The sequence below is a fragment of the Frieseomelitta varia genome, unplaced genomic scaffold (assembly GCF_011392965.1).
Source record: "Frieseomelitta varia isolate USP_RPSP 00005682 unplaced genomic scaffold, Fvar_1.2 scaffold_865, whole genome shotgun sequence".
Taxonomy (NCBI): domain Eukaryota; kingdom Metazoa; phylum Arthropoda; class Insecta; order Hymenoptera; family Apidae; genus Frieseomelitta; species Frieseomelitta varia.
The window spans coordinates 1-19301 of NW_025110662.1; the positions used below are offsets into that span (position 1 = coordinate 1).

A 19301-nucleotide genomic window follows, 5' to 3' on the forward strand; every position below is an offset into this window, starting at 1 on the left:
TTTGCAAATTGCTATCTCGATCGACTGGAATTGAAGTAAGATAGGAAATGTAATAACGTGGCTCTGTATGCAATTCTTACGCGTTAATTTTCTGCACGTGAAGAAATTATTGTATAATAATTATAAAATATAAAAATCGTCGTCGAAGACGAGTAATGGATTGTAGATAATTTTCGAATCGAGCGTGATGATCACTGCGAGTAACATAGTAGCATAAAGTTTTATAAAATGTGCGCGGTGTCCTCTTAGTTAGTTACATTTTTGCAGAGAATTCTTCATTTTTCTTCTTTTATATTATATTCACTTATATTATAATTCTTGTAATTATTAATAATTTTTATCTTTTATATTATGATTTACCGTAACAATGGGAAATTTCGTAATCGCGACTGCTAACGCCCAACTATACGCACGATTCGTCGGTTGCTTTTATTACGCACCGTTATCGACTTATCAAAACCGCATTAATTATATCTAAATAGCGTAACGCAACACGGAGTGGCATATCTCGAAAATGCCTGTAATTATCTCGATATCGCGCAACGTACGTGGTTGAACGTGATTCAGGGTAGATCAGCCGTCACGGCTGCAATTATATAGCTGAAGTCGTATCGTAACGAGGGGCCATAACCGGATTGGACAATTTTTTTTTCGATTAGAAATTTATCAAGACTTTGATCTCGTGGTTTGTAGTAGGGATGACATTTGTTTTACTAGTATTTAGTTGCAGAATATATCCCTACTTAAAATCAGTACAATTAACTATTATGCAATTGATTGTTTCAATTGTTACAATCATGATAAGGTTAATAAAAACTGTCATTTTAGATATTAAAATCATTCACGTCATTTTATCGACAATTGAAATATGGAACATCGAAGGATAATATAGTATAATATTTCTCACACTTGTGGATATCTCCATTGTTTTTGGAGCTTTTTGGAGTTTGGAATTTTATCAATAAAAGTTGTTCGGTATAGAAAGGACTATAATAATAATAATAGGTTTTTAACTGGTGTAGATTCGGAATTATATAGTTTTTAATCGATACAGATCGACTCAATATCAACCTATGTATATCACATAGGACATATTAACTGAGAAAATGTTTTGCAAAAAATTTATCGCATAAAAGATACATTATCCTTGTTTTTCACGTTTTCAGTTAAAGTTAAAATATCTTCCAAACTAATAATTTGTCGACGTACGTAGGTCAATATACCTTTTTTTTTTTACAAAGAACATCCAGTTGTATGGATTAATATAGAAAAATATATATAAAAATATTTAAAATGTATAATATATATAAAAATATATAAAAAAAATATGATTCCGTTAAAAAAAATGCAGGTGTCCTTGAAATTCTCGAAATCCCATCAACCACAAAAGAATTATTACTAGTCCGTTCTACGCCGAACAATCCTTGTTAATAAAATTTTCTCGTATTTTCAAAAATAATACTAAATTTCCGACGTTTGATAAATTGTAACTGTTGTAATTTCGCAAAAAGAAATCGATAAATTAACCAGCAATTAATGGGCTCATTTTAAAGCTTGAAGTCTCTACTTTCAAAATATATCGCTCATTTTATTCCAAGATGCTTTTACACTACGTATCAGGTAGAAAAATGAAGACACTTCTTTCTTTAACAATTATATTCACGAATGAATTTGAAGATTGAAGCCATTACAACGGCAAATAAGTGATAGTTTAATAAAACGAATGTTTATTTTATTCTGACATAGAGTAGATAGAAAATACAAATACGTAACTCTTCGCACTAGAACTACCGACGAGATTGTGCCATGAAATTTTTATTATAGACATCTAATTAACTACAACAAAAAAAAAAAAAAAGGAGAAAAGAAATAGAGAAATTTTCTAATACAATGAGTGTGCAGTGGGGTATGCAAGATTTTATTTATACCTTATTTATACTTTACGGGAGAAATTATTAATATCTCTAAAAATCTATAAAATATCCAACGAAAGTTAGGAACGTCATCTAGCAAAATCAGAAAATTAGAATTGGTCATTTCAACCATTTTGTTTGGTAATGTGTTAACCTATGGAAAGAACTTAGATAACATTCAGATAGAACACCGTTGAACTTCGAAATTCCTCTTTTGCAAAAGGTAGAGCTGTAATCCTTCTCTGTGATCTCACTCGTAGCTATATGCATATCGTGTTGCAGCGAATAGGAAAAAAGAAGGATCGTTCATTTCTCGCGCGTTAATTCACGCCGGATGTCGTAATTGTTTTTCTTTCCATTTTCATTGCGGAAACATTTTGCTTGGAGCGTTTGTCATAATCGTATGATAATTATATCGTTACAAGATGAAGGACAATCACTGGACACAATATGAAGGACGCACAAGGATTGGAAGAAATATGTGAGCAGGAAGATAAACAGTTTGATTAACGTATGCAAGATTTTTTTCATAAACATTCTGATTCGCTTAAAATTGAAAAACGAACAGAATTTTGATTTAATTTGTATCGAGTTTATGGAAAATTCTGTCTTTTTTAAGTATATCTTTCATGCGTTAAATATGTTAAATCGAGTAACCACTTTTATACAAGACTTTCAATTTATATTTAGGTATAGAAAAAAATATTATTAATATTATTAATATTATTATTAATATTATATATATACATATATTAAACGTGATCATGTTAAATCACAATTCATCGAATATTAAAACATTACACGTGTTTATAATATTATAAATTAATTATAACATTATGTGTACGCCTATACGTATTTATAATATTATAAATTATCTATATAACATAATGTTATATATTACTTCATTATATGCGATATTAAACTAACGAATTTACAATATTCTAAACAGATTAGATTACATGTTCATGAAAATACCAATTTGCATGGAATTTCTAATTTTCAAATGTCGATTTTCACTCTTCTCTTTTTCAAATTTTCCTATTAACCTATCGTCATTTCTGCATCGTATGCACAATCCGGTTAGATCGCATAACGGTGGAAAAACACCCAGAATTATTAATAAATCGTATGGTCGTGATACGTCTCATATGTATCACGGTATTTAAATTTAATTAATAATCAGTATGGCGACTGCATCCCTCTGCTACATTGCGCGGACTGTTCGACTTCAAAGTCCAATTTAGTCGATAACATTCAGCGACCAGTTCCACTGCAAATTAATTTGACGTTTTGTTATGAATAAATTGTGCAACTGCACTGTGTCTCTACGGACACGAAGTCAAAGGAATAGACTGTAGGAAATTGTTTCTGCTGTTAATTGTATTAATTAGTTTTGGCTTTTACGCTATGGCGCACAATATCAATAGTAATAATCCTTATCAGATCGCGTGGCGTGTGAAACGGCCTATTTTACAATTCAAAATGAAGTTATCCGAAGTTTAGTAGCTGAGAGGCGCTGTTAAGTAACATTTATCGATTGTTATTTATAGTTATTCGCTTACTGTTATTTTTGCATAACGATAATGCATCATATAATTAAATATCGTTTATTCGATAGTGTTTATCCACTGATTTGAAGCTCGTGGCCTGTCGAATTTAACGCGACTGGTGTTTTGTTAATTGTTTCGTTGCGTAACGTGAATGTTAGTAAAGTTCAGTGAATTCCATAAAAGTAAAAGTTGCTCATGATTTTAATACTGGTTCTCGAGAAAGTATAATATAGCAAACTTGTCCATTCACGTGGAAATTTCCATTATCAAATACGAACACAAACAAGTTTGTCGTAGTAACGATCGATTTCAGATTTTAATTATTGTAGTTGTAACATTATAATTATCATATTAATATTCTAATATTATTTATTATTATATTATAACATATTATATTGTATATTATTTATTATTTTAATATTATTATCAATATAATACGATAATTGTAATAATATAATAATTATATATTAAATTATATATAATATACAATGTATAATAATTATTAGGTATTATCAATTATTATTAATTAAATAGTAAAAGATATATCATTATACATAAGAATTAGTGTGATAATTGTACTATAATAATAATATAATCCATTATAAAATTGTTTCATAATTATTTTATAAGTGGACGAAATTTCATTAATAGACTGTGTGTTTTAGCAGAAGATGATATTTTTTGAGAACGTATTATAAAAAATAGCTTGATGGAAAATTACTTTACGTGCCAAACATTATCAGATACAAATAGCACATCATACTTTGCACATTGTTCCATATTACGAGCACTCTCTGCAACTTTGTATCATTAAAATTAAAGGTAAAAATGAATCTAAGAAAAATAAAAGTCTGACTGATGATCTGATCGATTAATATCGTTTCAAAGGGAACTGCAGACGTTGAAACTTTTATCACGAATTTTCGTCATTTCACACGCAACGTCATCGTTGTAAATAACTATAATAACCACTATACCTTTGATAGTTTACACCTTTTTACATAATACTGATTCCACATTTTTACATTTTCTTCAATTTCCCACAAATGTATTAAAATTCACAGCCTGCTTACGAATTGTCCATAGAGAATCGATCCAAGACGAATGAAAACAGTGATACAGTTCAATCAGGATGTTTCTTTTCGGCCGATGGTTTTTAGACAATTGAGTTTGCATTTTGCAATTTGCAAGAAACCAAAGACTCAACGAATGAGAGCGTAACGACGGAAAATCATTTTAATACACATTCCTTGTCTTGTGAGGCAAAGAATTATGAGGCTACAGAGAATGGAACGTTGTTTGCCTGGTTTTCTAAACGAACGGAATTTTCTTCAGAAATAAACATGCACATACTTCAATGATTTGTGAGCATTCAGAAGATATTGACTGTTGCAAATTACCGATGGTGTAAAAGTTTAATATTAAATTCAACAATTCAATCTAATGACGTGACTCTAATCGAGATTTTATCTTCTTTGAATCTCTAATTAGCAAACAAATTCTTTTACTGTTCATTCTAAGCAGACTGCAAATTTTTTTTTTTTTTTATGCATTTGTAGCAATTTTGGACAGTTTGAACAATTTTGGAAATATGTGAAAACAATTCGCTTTTTATAATATTTAGTAACATATCATGTAGTGACATATTATATTCATAATATTTAGTAACAAGTTTTTACGTAGATTCCATTTCTTTAATTATGTTCGTGATAATATGGAATTATATATAAAATTCCACAGTTTAATTTTAAGATTATCTATATAATATCTAATATCTAACGCTCAGCAATCCAACTTAAAGATCCCAAAAGGCCCTATTTAACTCCATTAGAAATCAGAGTTATATTAATGCAACATTTCAATCAATTTCTAACAAAATTATTTTCAACTAGTTGCTATTAAATTCTATAATTATTACTTATAGTTGTATAATAATTTATTAATCAATAGCCATAGGTATAGTCGTTAGTACCAGTGGCTACAGTATTACTTATCAATTATAATTATTTAGTAATTATTAATTTTAAGGTTTAGATTTTAAGGTTTCGATTTAAGTTAGAGTCAGTGTCAATCATGTTGTAATTACTTATCCGTTACTGGACTGCAGATTCTTATGCAAATTCATTCATTTCCTCTAAATAGAATTTAACATAGAAAAGAGAAACAATATGGGAAATTGCTTTTTCTATTAATTATTATACAAAGTATCGCACGTTGGGCATTTTACATTTATATAATATATTTAGTCATTATTGTCATTTAATTCGGCTCACGGTTGTTAATACGAATATCACAATTATAGCATTATAATTATTAGTTGACAGTTCAATTCGAAACAAAAGAATACAATAAAAAAAAAAAAAAGGAAAAAAAGAACCGACAAAAGAACGTCAGCTCCATTTAAAGAACATTACGAGCACGATTAAGGCAGTGATAAAAGTTGAATAGCCTAATAAAGTCTAACCGAGTAAATTGTATACATAATACAATGTAGTAATCCTAATGACAAATGCAACGAAGTTAAAAGAGGAAGAATAGAAAAAAGGAAGGAAAAGCGAGATAAAAGAACGTTATGTTCGTGACTAAGAGAAAAACGACTGACCACATTCGATCCGTATGATAATTTACTTCTTGCCCCCATCATTTTCTTCCTGAACCCTGATCGACCGATCACGTGCAATATTTTACGATTTCGTGTTAAGTATTCTTAAACGTAGACGCACGATCGGTGAACAATCGTGAGGATTTTGCTCGTATGATTCAGACGTTAATTCAGGACGTTCATTGTCGCGATGACACGGATCGCGAAGCGCAGTAGAAATTAGGAGAAAGAGAGAAAAAAAAATCCTATTGTGTTGTATTAATGGATGACACGCGAGTTGCGCAACGATCGATCAATGTGACTACCGTTTGCTCGTGAGAGATGAATCATGAAAGATCGGCACGATCGACGATTTCAATTGAAACCGCATTGTCGAGATTTGACGACTAGTGTACACTTTAATGTAGTAAAAGTTGCCTAGTGTTTTTATATATATTTATTTATTTACGTAATAATAACAGGCACAATTATTATTATTATTTCATGTTTCAATAATTTTAAATATTATTGTTATTTTATGCTTCGGTAATTTTAAATATTATTATTATTTCATGTTTCAATAATTTTAATTTTAAATTTAAATTCAACACCGCACATTGAATTAATTAATTTAATTTATGACAGATGAAATTAATTTTTCAATGTAATGATGAAATTAGATTTTGAAATTTTAAGATTAAATTTTATGATATAACAAAATTAAGTATTAAAATAAGTTTCGTTTGGACTGAACCTGTTGAAACAATATTCCTTGGTATTTCGTTGAGTTATATGCTTTGATCCTCCTTGTTGGTTTCAACAAGACGACTGATAAAATAATTTCCTTGGCTCGTAGTTGAAGTATTGTAAATAATTCTGTAGTCGATGTACTAGCGAAAAAGTAAACTACGTATTTCCATTTGCTTTCTACAAATTTCACAACTTCAATAACAAACTACGCAGTTAGTTATTGCATAACTCTCTCAGAAGTGAAACGAGTAATTAACTTCAGTATGTACCGTGAAACGTCAAATCGTAACTTTAAATCAACAAATTATAGGACTAGTTGCAATAAATTCAACGTATTTAAATATCAGTAAGAAACATTACGCAAGATTCCGGATCTCTTTGCGAGTGGACAAACATTTATATGCTCTAATTAAAAAATTCTTATACGCTAAGTCTATTCGATGCAATGCACTTTGTGATCCAATTTATTACTTTCTAGTACTCATGAATTTCTAGTTTTACTATCATTTCGAGAAAAAAGAAGAAAATGTATCTTCACTCTTCCGCCATTTATATAACGCGAAGTCGTCTTTGAAAAAGAAGAAAAGAAAAAAGAAAAGAAACGAATTCAAAATTGTAAAAATAGACATAGTTCTACGCTTTAGAATGAGATCAAGCGGACTGTCACCTGATTTTCTTTTACACACTTTTGTTATACTACAGTTTAAATCGTTGACAAGTTTTGTGTGTTTGAATTTTGGAATTTGCAAACTTTCGAATTTTTGGGCTCGTTATTAGTTCAATTATGCTCTTCAATGTATATGCTAGAAACCTGTATGACATGAAATTTTATAAGAAAAATGTGTCGCATTGACATGTCGCAAGAGTTCAATTTCGATTCCAATTCGAATTGAAAATCTGACAGTATATTTTTCAAGACATAATATAATATTATATATAATATAATATAGATATAAGATATAATATAATATAAGATATTATATAATAGATAGATATTATTATAATATATATATCTATTATAATATAATAGTATATTAGAAATATTTATAATATATTAATTATATATATATATATAATATGATAATTGTAATATAATATTAGAAACATTATAATGTAATATAATATAATGTAATATAATGTAATACAATATTAGAAACAGAATATAATATATTCTAATATTTCTGTTAATTATTATATAATAAAATACACTAGTATTTAATATTAGAATACCATATATAATATAATATCAGAAATATTAGAATATAATATATTTTAATATTTCTGTTAATTATTATATAATAAAATACACTAATATTTAATATTAGAATATTACATATAATATAATATTAGAAATATTAGAATATAATATATTCTAATATTTCTGTTAATTATTATATAATAAAATACACTAGTATTAGAGTATCATATATAATATAATATTAGAAATATTTTTATATATTTCTAATATTAATTATATAATAAAATATACTAATATTTTATATTAGAATATCATATATAATGTTTCTAAGGTTAATTAAGCGGGTAGATGGACGTATGCGTGATTACCTGGAATCTTCGAGGAGTAGTATAGTGTTGGTCGAGTTGACGTGCTTCAGATGTTCCTCGAGGCGCCCTTCACTAACAACGAGGACGGTGGCGTTCACCGGTTTGCTGAAAAATCCGTCTTCCGGCGCTCCAATGTGTACAATGTGCGACGTTAGATCTGAAATTTATCCGGCATTCAAACTTCCAAGCCTGTAGACTTTCGAACTTTCAAATCGTCAGACTTTTAAATTTTCTCGAGTTCTCAGGCTTTCGATTTTGGAGCTTTCGAAGATTCGTGGTTTGAGATTCACGAACTTTCGAATCTTCAGACTTCTAAATTTTTGGGTCTTACCTCAGTCTTGAAATTGTCTCTGAACTTTCGAACGTTGGAACATTCGAAGGTTCAAGTCGCGGGATTTTCAAACTTATCAATCCTTAGGATTTTAAATTTTTCGTGTCTTTGAATTTTCGAACTTTTAAGCCTTCTTCAAACGTTAAAATCCTTGAATTTTCAACCGAGATCTTCGAATTTTCGAGCTTTGGAATTTTTGGAATTGGAAATTCTCGAATTTCTGTATTTTCAGACTTTGGAGTTTTCGAAACTTCAACTTTTGGAATATTCGAATACTTTCTCAAAACTTCTCGAGTTTTCAAATTTCCCAACTTTTAGTCTTCCAAGTTTTCGAATTTTTTGATGCATTAGAACTTTCCAATCGTTGAATATTTTCAAGTTTTCAAATCTTCGAATCCTCGAACTTTAGAATTCCCGAATTCTAAATTTTTGACTTTCGGAATTTTGAAACTTGTAAATTTCGGAATCTTCAAATTTTCTGACTCTCGAATTTTCAATCTTCTAAATTTCGGAATATACAAGTTTTCTAACTTTCGAATTTTAAAATCTTCCAACGTTCGAATTTTCAAGTTTCCAAATTTTTTAATACAGATCGTTTCTCATTTTCATACATTTCTACTATTGATTTGTCAATTTTATTATTATGATTATTCTTAAATTTGTTTCGTATAAACGATACTTCTCTTAATAATTATTACTGATACAGTCGTAATCATTTAATTGTCTCACCGTCTTGATCGCCATCGTCAATCAACACGCAAAGACCCTTCTGAATGGCTGCCATTGTTAGCTTTTTGGCAATGTTTTGAGCGTCGTCTTCCCCATCCTCGTCCGCGTTTACCACCAGTGAGAATGATTTCCATTTCAATTCCTCCACGATCTTCAACGTCCCCTGAAAGAACAGAAAATCATGTTTCACGCAATAATTCAAATAATTAAAAATCTTTTCGCTGATGGTCTAACTTGCAAGTAGACTACGGATGTTCGTGTATTGTTGGAGAAATTTAAAGTTTCAAAAATTTACAAAATGTTATAATGTGCAAGAATTATTGAAATTATTCAAAATATAACATTGTTTGTCATGATGTTATGTCTGTTATTGTAATTATTATATTTACCTTATAGAAATTATTCAAAATTGAACATTTGTCATAATGTTATGTCTGTTATTGTAATTATTATATTTACCTTGTAGAAATTATTCAAAATTGAACATTTGTCATAACGTTATGTCTGTTATTGTAATTATTATATTTACCTTATAGAAATTATTCAAAATTGAACATTTGTCATAATGTTATGTCTGTTATTGTAATTATTATATTTATTTTGTAGAAATTATTCAAAATTGAACATTTGTCATAATATTATGTCTGTTATTGTAATTATTATACTATACTCTATTACTGTTTTCGACTCATTTATCTTATTATCTGTCAATGTAATTGTTATATTTATCTCACTTATATCTATCTTACTATCTTCGTCTTACTTATCTCGGTATTTTATTTTACCATATTTTATTCATTATACTGCTTTTGTTATTTTTAATTCTTTCTAAATAATGTGTTCGTTTACACTTTGATGCTTGCTCTTGTCACCTTTTTTCTTTTTATTTTATCGGAAAAGAAGATTTTCTGATTTTATTACAATAGATAATTTTATTAAATAGATAAATGCTTAATAGATAAAATAGATTTTTGTTTATTTCGTTTCTTAAAAATGCGAAACATAAACGTGGGAAGCCTGTTTGTAAGAGATCGTGATTATTAAAAATCGTCATTTTCAAATGTCAAAGCAAATGTATTAACAATAAGTCTCCGAAATTCAAATCTGTATCCATAAATGCTAAATTTAAATTAACAAACATAATCTAACATCTGTCTAATATTTTTCTGCATTATATTATGCAAGAACAAACATATTTATTTCCTGTACACAATCTACCAAAATATTTTAACGAAGTAAATCACCTTCGACTCAGTATACTAATATGTACATATATAACATCTAAATATATTAATGTATTATATTTCACAGAGTTTAGATTAGCTTTAGATTAAGTTTAGTACATACATATTAAAATCGACCAACATTATATATATATATATATATATATATATATATATATATATATATATATATATATGTGTGTACATTTTTATGACTATTAATATACAATCAACAATGTTTCTTATTCTTTCTCAATCTTTCTACTTTGTTGAATATTCATATATTGCGTCAATTGATATTTACGTGACACAGTTATTATCAATCAAGATTACGAAACGGTATCAATTACGTCTCGCTCTAATGTTCACAACCATCAGATACATCTCGATATAACCGAGAATTTTATTAATTTCTCAATCCAAGAGATTTTAATTTCTCACTTGTTGCTCGACTATCGAGTTGATAGTTTATCACTTATTATTCGACGTTGTCGTACGTGTTTTTCCTAACCGTGCGTTGTGTAATTTTTTAATTATCAATGTACGCGGCGGATTAACTAGCGGTAGCCTTCGACTGGCAGCGGATTATCATAGAAATGCGAATAGAAGAAATTCTAATTGCAAGTCTTCGACTGGCAATTACAGTGTAAGTACGTGAGTTGCAATATAATAGTAGTAAATTACTCTGAGCGGCGATGGGGCGTTGAGATAAGCGCGTTATCCTCGTTAACGTATTTTATAATGCATAGAAAACGGGGAAACGTCGATTTTTAACAAGTTTTTCTGCGAAAGCATAATGATAGGGTTTCTTGAATTTTTGTTCAAAGTTGGATGGAATGGCGATTCTTGTAAAACGGGAGACTTCGATTTTTAAATTTCACTGTGTATTTCGTCACGAGAGAAATTTGTCAATGTTTTCACGTACTGTGTCTTGAGAAGAGAAATGTCTTCACCATGCGTAAATATTCTAAAATAAAACGAACGATGCATTTTGAATCTGAAGATTACAAGTTTATAAACTTAGACTTCAAGCTTGTAACAGATTTACTGCCTTTTTTTTTTTACAAAATTGTAACAATTTCGATATTTAGTGTCCAAATGTTAATGAGAATTATTGAAAAATAAATTTTCTAAAACCTGACATTTTCCCTTTCTTCCGTGGATCTTTCGCACGCTAATGAAAAAGCTATAATCTCGATCTTTGAACGAATTGACGTTTGAACGACTCGAAGCTCGAAGAAAAAGATTTCGGTGAAATATGATCTTGAAAGTCGAATGAAAAACTTGAAAATTGAACTTCGTTCAGAGTGAAGAGAGTGAAGTGGGGAATTGCAGTGAGAAGCAAAACTGAATCGATAATAATAAGAAGAAACTAAGAATTTTGAACGAATCCTTTCTTATTGCTGTTGATATTAATTCATTAATGATCAAGAAATAGTTTATAAATATTTTTTTCTTTTTTTTTTTGATCTCATAAAATTTTCGAGTCTGAGTAAAAGAGATAGTGATAAAAAAAAAAAAAAACGTTCAGAAGTCTCTTTTGTGGCCGTACTGTTAGTTAGTAAAGTAGATTTTAATATATTAAATTAATAATATATTTGAAGTCAGCATTAACTACATTTAATTAAATTTCGCAGTTTAACTGCAGTAAAATTGGAAATTTGCACTTCTATATTGTAATTAAATTATTGTTTAATTTAATCAAATTGGAATTACTATATTATATTAAATCAAATTTGAATTACTAGACTAAATTGTTACATGAGATAATGTATTTCACCATATATATTAATATATTATTATATTATATTGATATAATTTGTATTTAATTTGAATTATTATGTCAAGTTAAATTTAAATTCAATGAAATGACGTATCTCATTGCATTAATACATTTTGTTATATACATGCATACGCAAATTACTATAACTTAATTTTCATTCAGTATTTCTAATTAGAACTACTAAATTCTAAACTTTACATAAATGAATTGCGGATTTTATAGATTTATAGATAGTTTGTATTTTTGGAAGACGATTAGAAAGGTAGGATTTAATTAGAGATTTAATTTACCTACTGAATATTATAATCCTTACTGTATAAACGTTTTAATTAATTCTCAATATCGTGTTCGTTTTTTTATATCTTCAAACTTTCCATAAATGCGTAAAAAAACCGCCGTATTAATATACTTATTATACTTTATTAATATAATCCGCAATATTAATATAAACACGAAAAATACAAACCATAGGATAAATACGATAATACAAATGATAGAATATAAATATTTATATGGTGTTTTAAATAATTTAAATTATTATTATTATTATTAATATTTAAATAATGCAGATGTAGAAAAATTTATACAAATATATATTTTAAATAATACAAGTATATATTACTACTATGATATATAATATATATATATTACAGTGAGATACATAGTACAATATAGTAGTACATATACATTATACATAATCTATACATACGTAATATGTATATTACAATTTGTAATATACACATACTAAAATATATACTACAATTACATAACATACAGTACACATCATATATAATATATGTTACACATAACAATGTACAATATATTACATGTATAATACACTACTGTTTACAATATAAATGTAATATATAACTACAATTATCATACCATTTTCATTGAAATTGAAAGGCACGAATGTAAATGAGAAACGTTTCTGAAACGTTCGTCTATCTTTAATTTAATTCAATTCTCGCTGAAGAAGACGTAGAATGTTACGAGTGGCCTTGAATCACGTTGGCCGTTAATCGATATTCCTCTAGTTAATGCTTCAATTGTGAACAATTGCTACATAACCTAAGCTACTCTGTCTCAATTACAGTTCGGTATGGGGAAGAAAGAAAAAAAAAAGAAAAAAAAAAACGAAAGCGTATAATGGTGCAAAAAATGCGCAGATATTATCGTGTTAATCATTGTAATCGGCAGGTATTTCAATTTGAACGAAGGTTATACTACCAGTAAGCTTTACTTTAATGGATCTACAGTGTGTCCCCAGTTTTCACCGTAAAGCCAGATCCAAAAATGAGGAAAGAAATTCTTATTCAAGACTCTTCGTTTCATGTTTTCGAGAATATCTACTTGAATTTAATTATATATACTGAATGCAGTAATCACAATCGAGGCTATTCCATGTGACGAAAAAAAAATTCATCATAGCCATTCGCGTCAGGAAACATGGAATGTGCCGCTGGTTATGTTTGGTATGCGGAATAATCAGCGACTGATTGAAGATATTCAACATTAATGCTGAATATTTTCATTTCGCGTTTAAATTTTAATATTCACTGACATTTGACGAATTTAATATTCATTAATATATCCTTATTCCAAGTATTATCTCTGAACGTGCGTAAATAAAATTTTTCTATAACGAACGAATTCGTTCCTGATATATTTTTCATGTATTATATTATATCAATGTTACACTCGTTTATACTGCTTCATACTATATTTTATTTTATCTTATCGTATTATTTTATTACTGTATATTGTCATTTTCATTTCATTATTTCGTTTTCATTGTCGTTTTATCTATCGCGTTATTGTCACTCTCGTGATCTCATTGAAACAAAGATTTTGTCGTGCTCGAGTAACAACTTTGAAACGAAAAACAGCTACGTACGTACATGTGCATGTTGTCAAGCTTGATTTTCTCGAAAACGAAACGAATGTTTCGTGTTTTGCTCGCGTGAGAATTCCAAATTTGATTCCATACTTTCAAGTCATTCAGTTTGCATGCAGCCTCTTTGCATTTGTATCACGGAACCTTGGACACCCTGTATATATAGAATTTTATGGCGATCATAAACGTCAGTCGATCTCGTTATTTGGAGGTTGTTACAGAGCTGTGTCGAGTTAATAAGCAGTTAGTCTCGTTATTTGGAGGTTGTTACAGAGCTGTGTCGAGTTAATAAGCAGTTAGTCACCTGGACTAGATAAGAATCGGATTCCTTCACCAGATGATGAAGGTACGGGGAATTCGATTCACGTCTCACGATATGCGGCACTTTCAGCACTGACGTTATCTTGTGTACGGCTTCCGCATTTGTCGCAGTGTCTGGCCCGATAATTCCTAGTGAAAACAGTAACGCAATGTATAAAACGTGCCCCCGATCATATTATCATCGATATAACAATTTTTTAGTTCGATTTAATTCTCAATGTTAACAACAGAGACTGCCGAATCTCCATGCAAGTTGATACTTTTGTGAATTTACTTAAAATCAAGATTTTATCTTATTACGATAGATATTTTGTCTATAAATATTTTCAATATTTTATACGCCTTCGTGTGTTACTTGCATTCTGTACGTTCGTTTTTTTTTTTTTTTTTTTCAATCTTCAAATTTATATGCCGAAAATCTCCATTTCATTCATAAGTGCATGAAAATTCGCGGTCTAACAATTACTTTGGTTAATGGTAACAGCAGAGTTGGGCAAAAGAGATTAATCGAGGAAATTTCAGTCGCAGTAAATGATTATTTTCCAATCTTTGGTTATTGATCTTCGGTTAATAATCGACGATTAAATTTTCTGCTTTAGTCGCCAGTCGCGAAAAATACCTCTTAATTTAGCGATTAGGAGTTAAACTTTTACTTCAATCAGTCAATTGTCATTAACGATTAAGTTCCTTTCAATTTTAAGTCGAACAGTTAATTACCGAAATTATTCTCGTCCTCTCGTTCGCGGATCGAGACGTCTTGCTGTGTATGTATAAAGAAATAATAAATCCTGTGATATTAATACTCAGTTGATAACGAAATAAGATTTTTCCTGTTGCTGCTTGTTTATTCAACAAATTTTGAAGGTATTCAAAATAAGTTGATTAGGCTTGTAGCTCTCGATACTATAAATCAGAAATATGTTATTTCTGTCAAATATCTTAACTCTGAGGCTTTATTATAATTTCAAAGTGTAACTTCAATTTGAATGAAATAATTTGAATTAAATTCGATGTAACATTGATAATTGACGATTAACGCTATTGGCCGATCTTTCGATGATTAGTTTCCTTTCAATCAACGACCGACGGTTAATTAATTTTATCGATCGATCAAAATAAAATTGCGACGTTCAATTGTCGACGTTCAAATTAATCGTAAATAGTCGATCGGTGGATGAAAATTTTTCATAATACAAATTTTTCTTAATAAAATATATTATAATATATAATTCTGTATATTATAAATTCTATATAATTCTATATTATAATATATAAATAAAATATAATTCTTAATAAAAATTCCCATTCTCTGTGACACGTCTCTTTGGCTAGACAAGCTAACAACGTTATACTACGTTATACTAATATTATTGGGAGGAATGTGAAAGGTTAGAATTAACGAAATGCAAGTATTCCAGTCACGATCTTGTAAATTCTTTCGATTCCACGATTGGCCAACAAGCGGCAAACTGCGCGCGCTTCGAACAGAAGCCGATTGCAGCAATGGAAATGAAGGGGGATCATGACAGATCATACGAAACGTTTCCCTCAGTTAACAAAGTAACAACCAGGAAAGTTCCTGTGATCGATCTGTTCCTCCGAGGAATGGAAGGCGTTTACCTAAGTAGTAAGGCGGTTGCAAACAGTTCGTGTCTGCCCCCACGAGAGCCTTCATCGCCGCTTTTAGAGCGCCGGTTATGCTGCCGCACGTGTCCAGAACAGTCAGTTCTGCAACATAGTTGAGAGTCGTTATTCGTTATTCAACGTTATTTTGTTTCACTTAGTTTGCGATCAAGGGTCGTCCGATCGAGAAATTAAGCTGAGGGATGTTTTCTTTCCAAGAATCAACGTAGACGAGTTCATGGGCTTTGAAATTAATTAATTAATCGGTCAGTTAATTAGGATTTAGCATGACGCATGAGGTTAATGACTGTTAATGGCTCACAAAGGAAATACAGAAATTTAGAAATTTTGATAATTAAATTTTGAGTCGTCGGAGATCGTTCGTTCGAGAGATTATGTTAAGGGATGTTTTCTAAGGGTAAACGTAAAAACTTTGAAATTAAGTTAGAATTTAGAATGATGGAGTTCTATTTTCTAAATAGAGATAACTAAATAACGTTCTATTAAACAGACAGCGAACGTGTTATATCTCTAGTCACAAAAGAAAGTCCAACAATTGGAAAATTTCCATATTCTGTTATTCAAATTAACGCGATTTTATTTCCCTGAATTCGCAATTGAAGATTACCTCATCGAGAAATTAAATTAATTGAGTTATTAAATTAATTTAGTTGATTAAATTAATGTTTTTTTTTTTTTTTCTTTTAAAAGTTAATATGAACGAATAGAAGTTTGGCTTTGGGACGTGAGATTTAGAATTTAGACTTTACTTCAATATTAACACGTATGTAGTTTTGTAAGAAAACATTACACTGAGACAATGTAGAACAGTTTGTTTTAACATCACGTAAAACATCAAGTAACATCAAAAAGAAATAAAAGTAAATAAATACATAAATTATATTATAAGTACGACTATTAACATATAAAACCATGTAACGTAATATGTAACGAAGATTGTTACATATTAAATCGAAAAATTGAAAGTTAAGAGATGTTTTTTAAGTATTGTGATACTTAAATAAGGACTTGGTATTAATTAATTAGGGATTTAGAATTTGAATTTTGATTAATTTAATATTAAATTTACTATTAGCTATTTCAGTATTAATGAAATTTAATTTTAATTAATCAAGGATTTAGAATTTAAACTTTGATTTAGTATGCAAATTTCGTGGAAGAGTCAACATGTAACGTGCAATTTAACATAATATATACATACATATATATATATATATAATATACAGAGTAACCGATTTCAATCTGTAAATGCAAATTGCTCGTAAACTATCTGTAGTATAAAAAAGTATTTTAGATAAGAAATGAATGGTTTCGCTTGCGTTCATACTTGTGTCCTTGTCTTTCGTGCATAAATTTTATAAAATTAAAGTTGAAATATCTCTAAACCAATAATTTTTCGACATATATATGGGTTAACACCACGATATCATTATGAAAATATAATATATATTATAATGCGATATGAATATTAAAAAATAACATGAATGTTAAAAAATTATACAAAATTAAATTATTAAATTATATTTTATAAATTTTATAAAATTAAATTATTAAACTATATTTCAATAATAATTTAATTATTAAAAATAATATTAAAAATAAAATAATTATTAGTTATTCATAATTAAAAAAATAAGAGTACCCTTCCGTGAGGGAATGTACGCGCCCATAAAGCCATGGCGAGCTAATTTTTTCTGAACGCGTACGTGCATCTATACTGTTCAAACGGATTACTTAAGATTATTGAAGATAAAAAAGAAATATTTCGCTCATTTACCAATGTCGTAGCCACTCGTTTTGTTGTTGTGGATCTCCGCGAGTAGTTTCGCGGCTTCGTACAGCAACACTCCTCTAGCAGACAGTTTCCTGCAGGACGGATCATCGTGAATGCTCGTCAGCAGCGAGATCTGCGCCTGATTTCCGCATTCTGTTCGTCCGCCGCAAGTACACGCACAGATGACGCCCATTACCAATAAAACTCGTAACTTCCCCATTATTTTTCGATCTTACTTTCCTCTATCCCTTCTTCTTCTTCTTCTTCTTCTTCTTCTTTTCAAGTTCTCCTCTTTTTTCTTTTTTTTTTTTATTATTTTATTCCGTCTGTTTCTTTGCTATTTTTACAAATCAAATTCTGTTCAATCTTCGATTTACTTCTGCTCTCCTCTTCCCCCTCCGCGTCCTCTTAATTCTCACGTCTCGTAGTCGGAACGAAACGGTCGAAGGAAATCGTGCGTATAATCGGCGACGTGACACTGGCTAACGGACTGTAACACTGTTTTTCGTTCTTTCGTCACTGAACTTTCGCAATGCACGCGAAGCGACACGAAACGACATGAACGCGACGAGGGAGAACGCGAGGGCCAGACTCTCGTGAAGGACGAAAGGGAGGATGAAAATCGCTGATCGCGAGAGGGTAGCGGTGAGGGCCTGTTCTCTCCAGGGTAGCTTCTCCTCGAACTGTGGACCTTGGTAGTGAAAAACGGAAGCTTTATATAAGGAAGCCGGATACTGGCATGCATTAGGCGAATTTCTAGGGTTTTAAGGCCCCGGTTACCGCGCGCCATGCCGCGTGGCGTTCTCAAGACGACCTTGTTACGTTCCTCTCCCTGTTTCAACCCCGAGATTATATGCGTTCACTCTTTATAACGTTGTTCGTACACTCTGATCGTACGTTTCTGTTATAGTTCGCTGTTTAATAAACGATATATTATATCGTTCGTTATGTTATATTTTTATGTTACTATAGCTCGCTGTTTGTTACATTATATTATTTATATTATTTATATTATTATATTGTATTATTTGTTCGTTATATTATATTATAGCTCGTTGTTTAATTGAGTAAGTGATCGGTGTTTCTATTTCTGTGAAGATTTTTAGAACGATCAAAGTAGGATGAATATTGTACATATTACACAAAATTTTGAATGATGCTATAAAATGAAAAATACGGGTTCTTTTACTTCACTTTTGTTTATATTTTATAAAAATTATAATTGATTGTAATGTTATA

The 19301-nt window shown here is 29.6% G+C and overlaps 1 protein-coding gene across 1 annotated transcript; it reads right to left on the reverse strand.

Annotated features, from left to right (window-relative positions):
* Nucleotides 1–8319: 8319 nt before the first annotated feature.
* On the reverse strand, nt 8320–18379 carry LOC122536679. Its single transcript, XM_043669217.1, has 5 exons — nt 18066–18379; nt 16265–16372; nt 14628–14773; nt 9421–9583; nt 8320–8517 (listed from the first exon to the last, which is right to left on the reverse strand). Exons 1-5 carry the CDS (start codon nt 18280–18282, stop codon nt 8357–8359), a joined length of 795 nt encoding a protein of 264 aa, XP_043525152.1. The 5' UTR covers nt 18283–18379; the 3' UTR covers nt 8320–8356.
* Nucleotides 18380–19301: the final 922 nt, after the last annotated feature.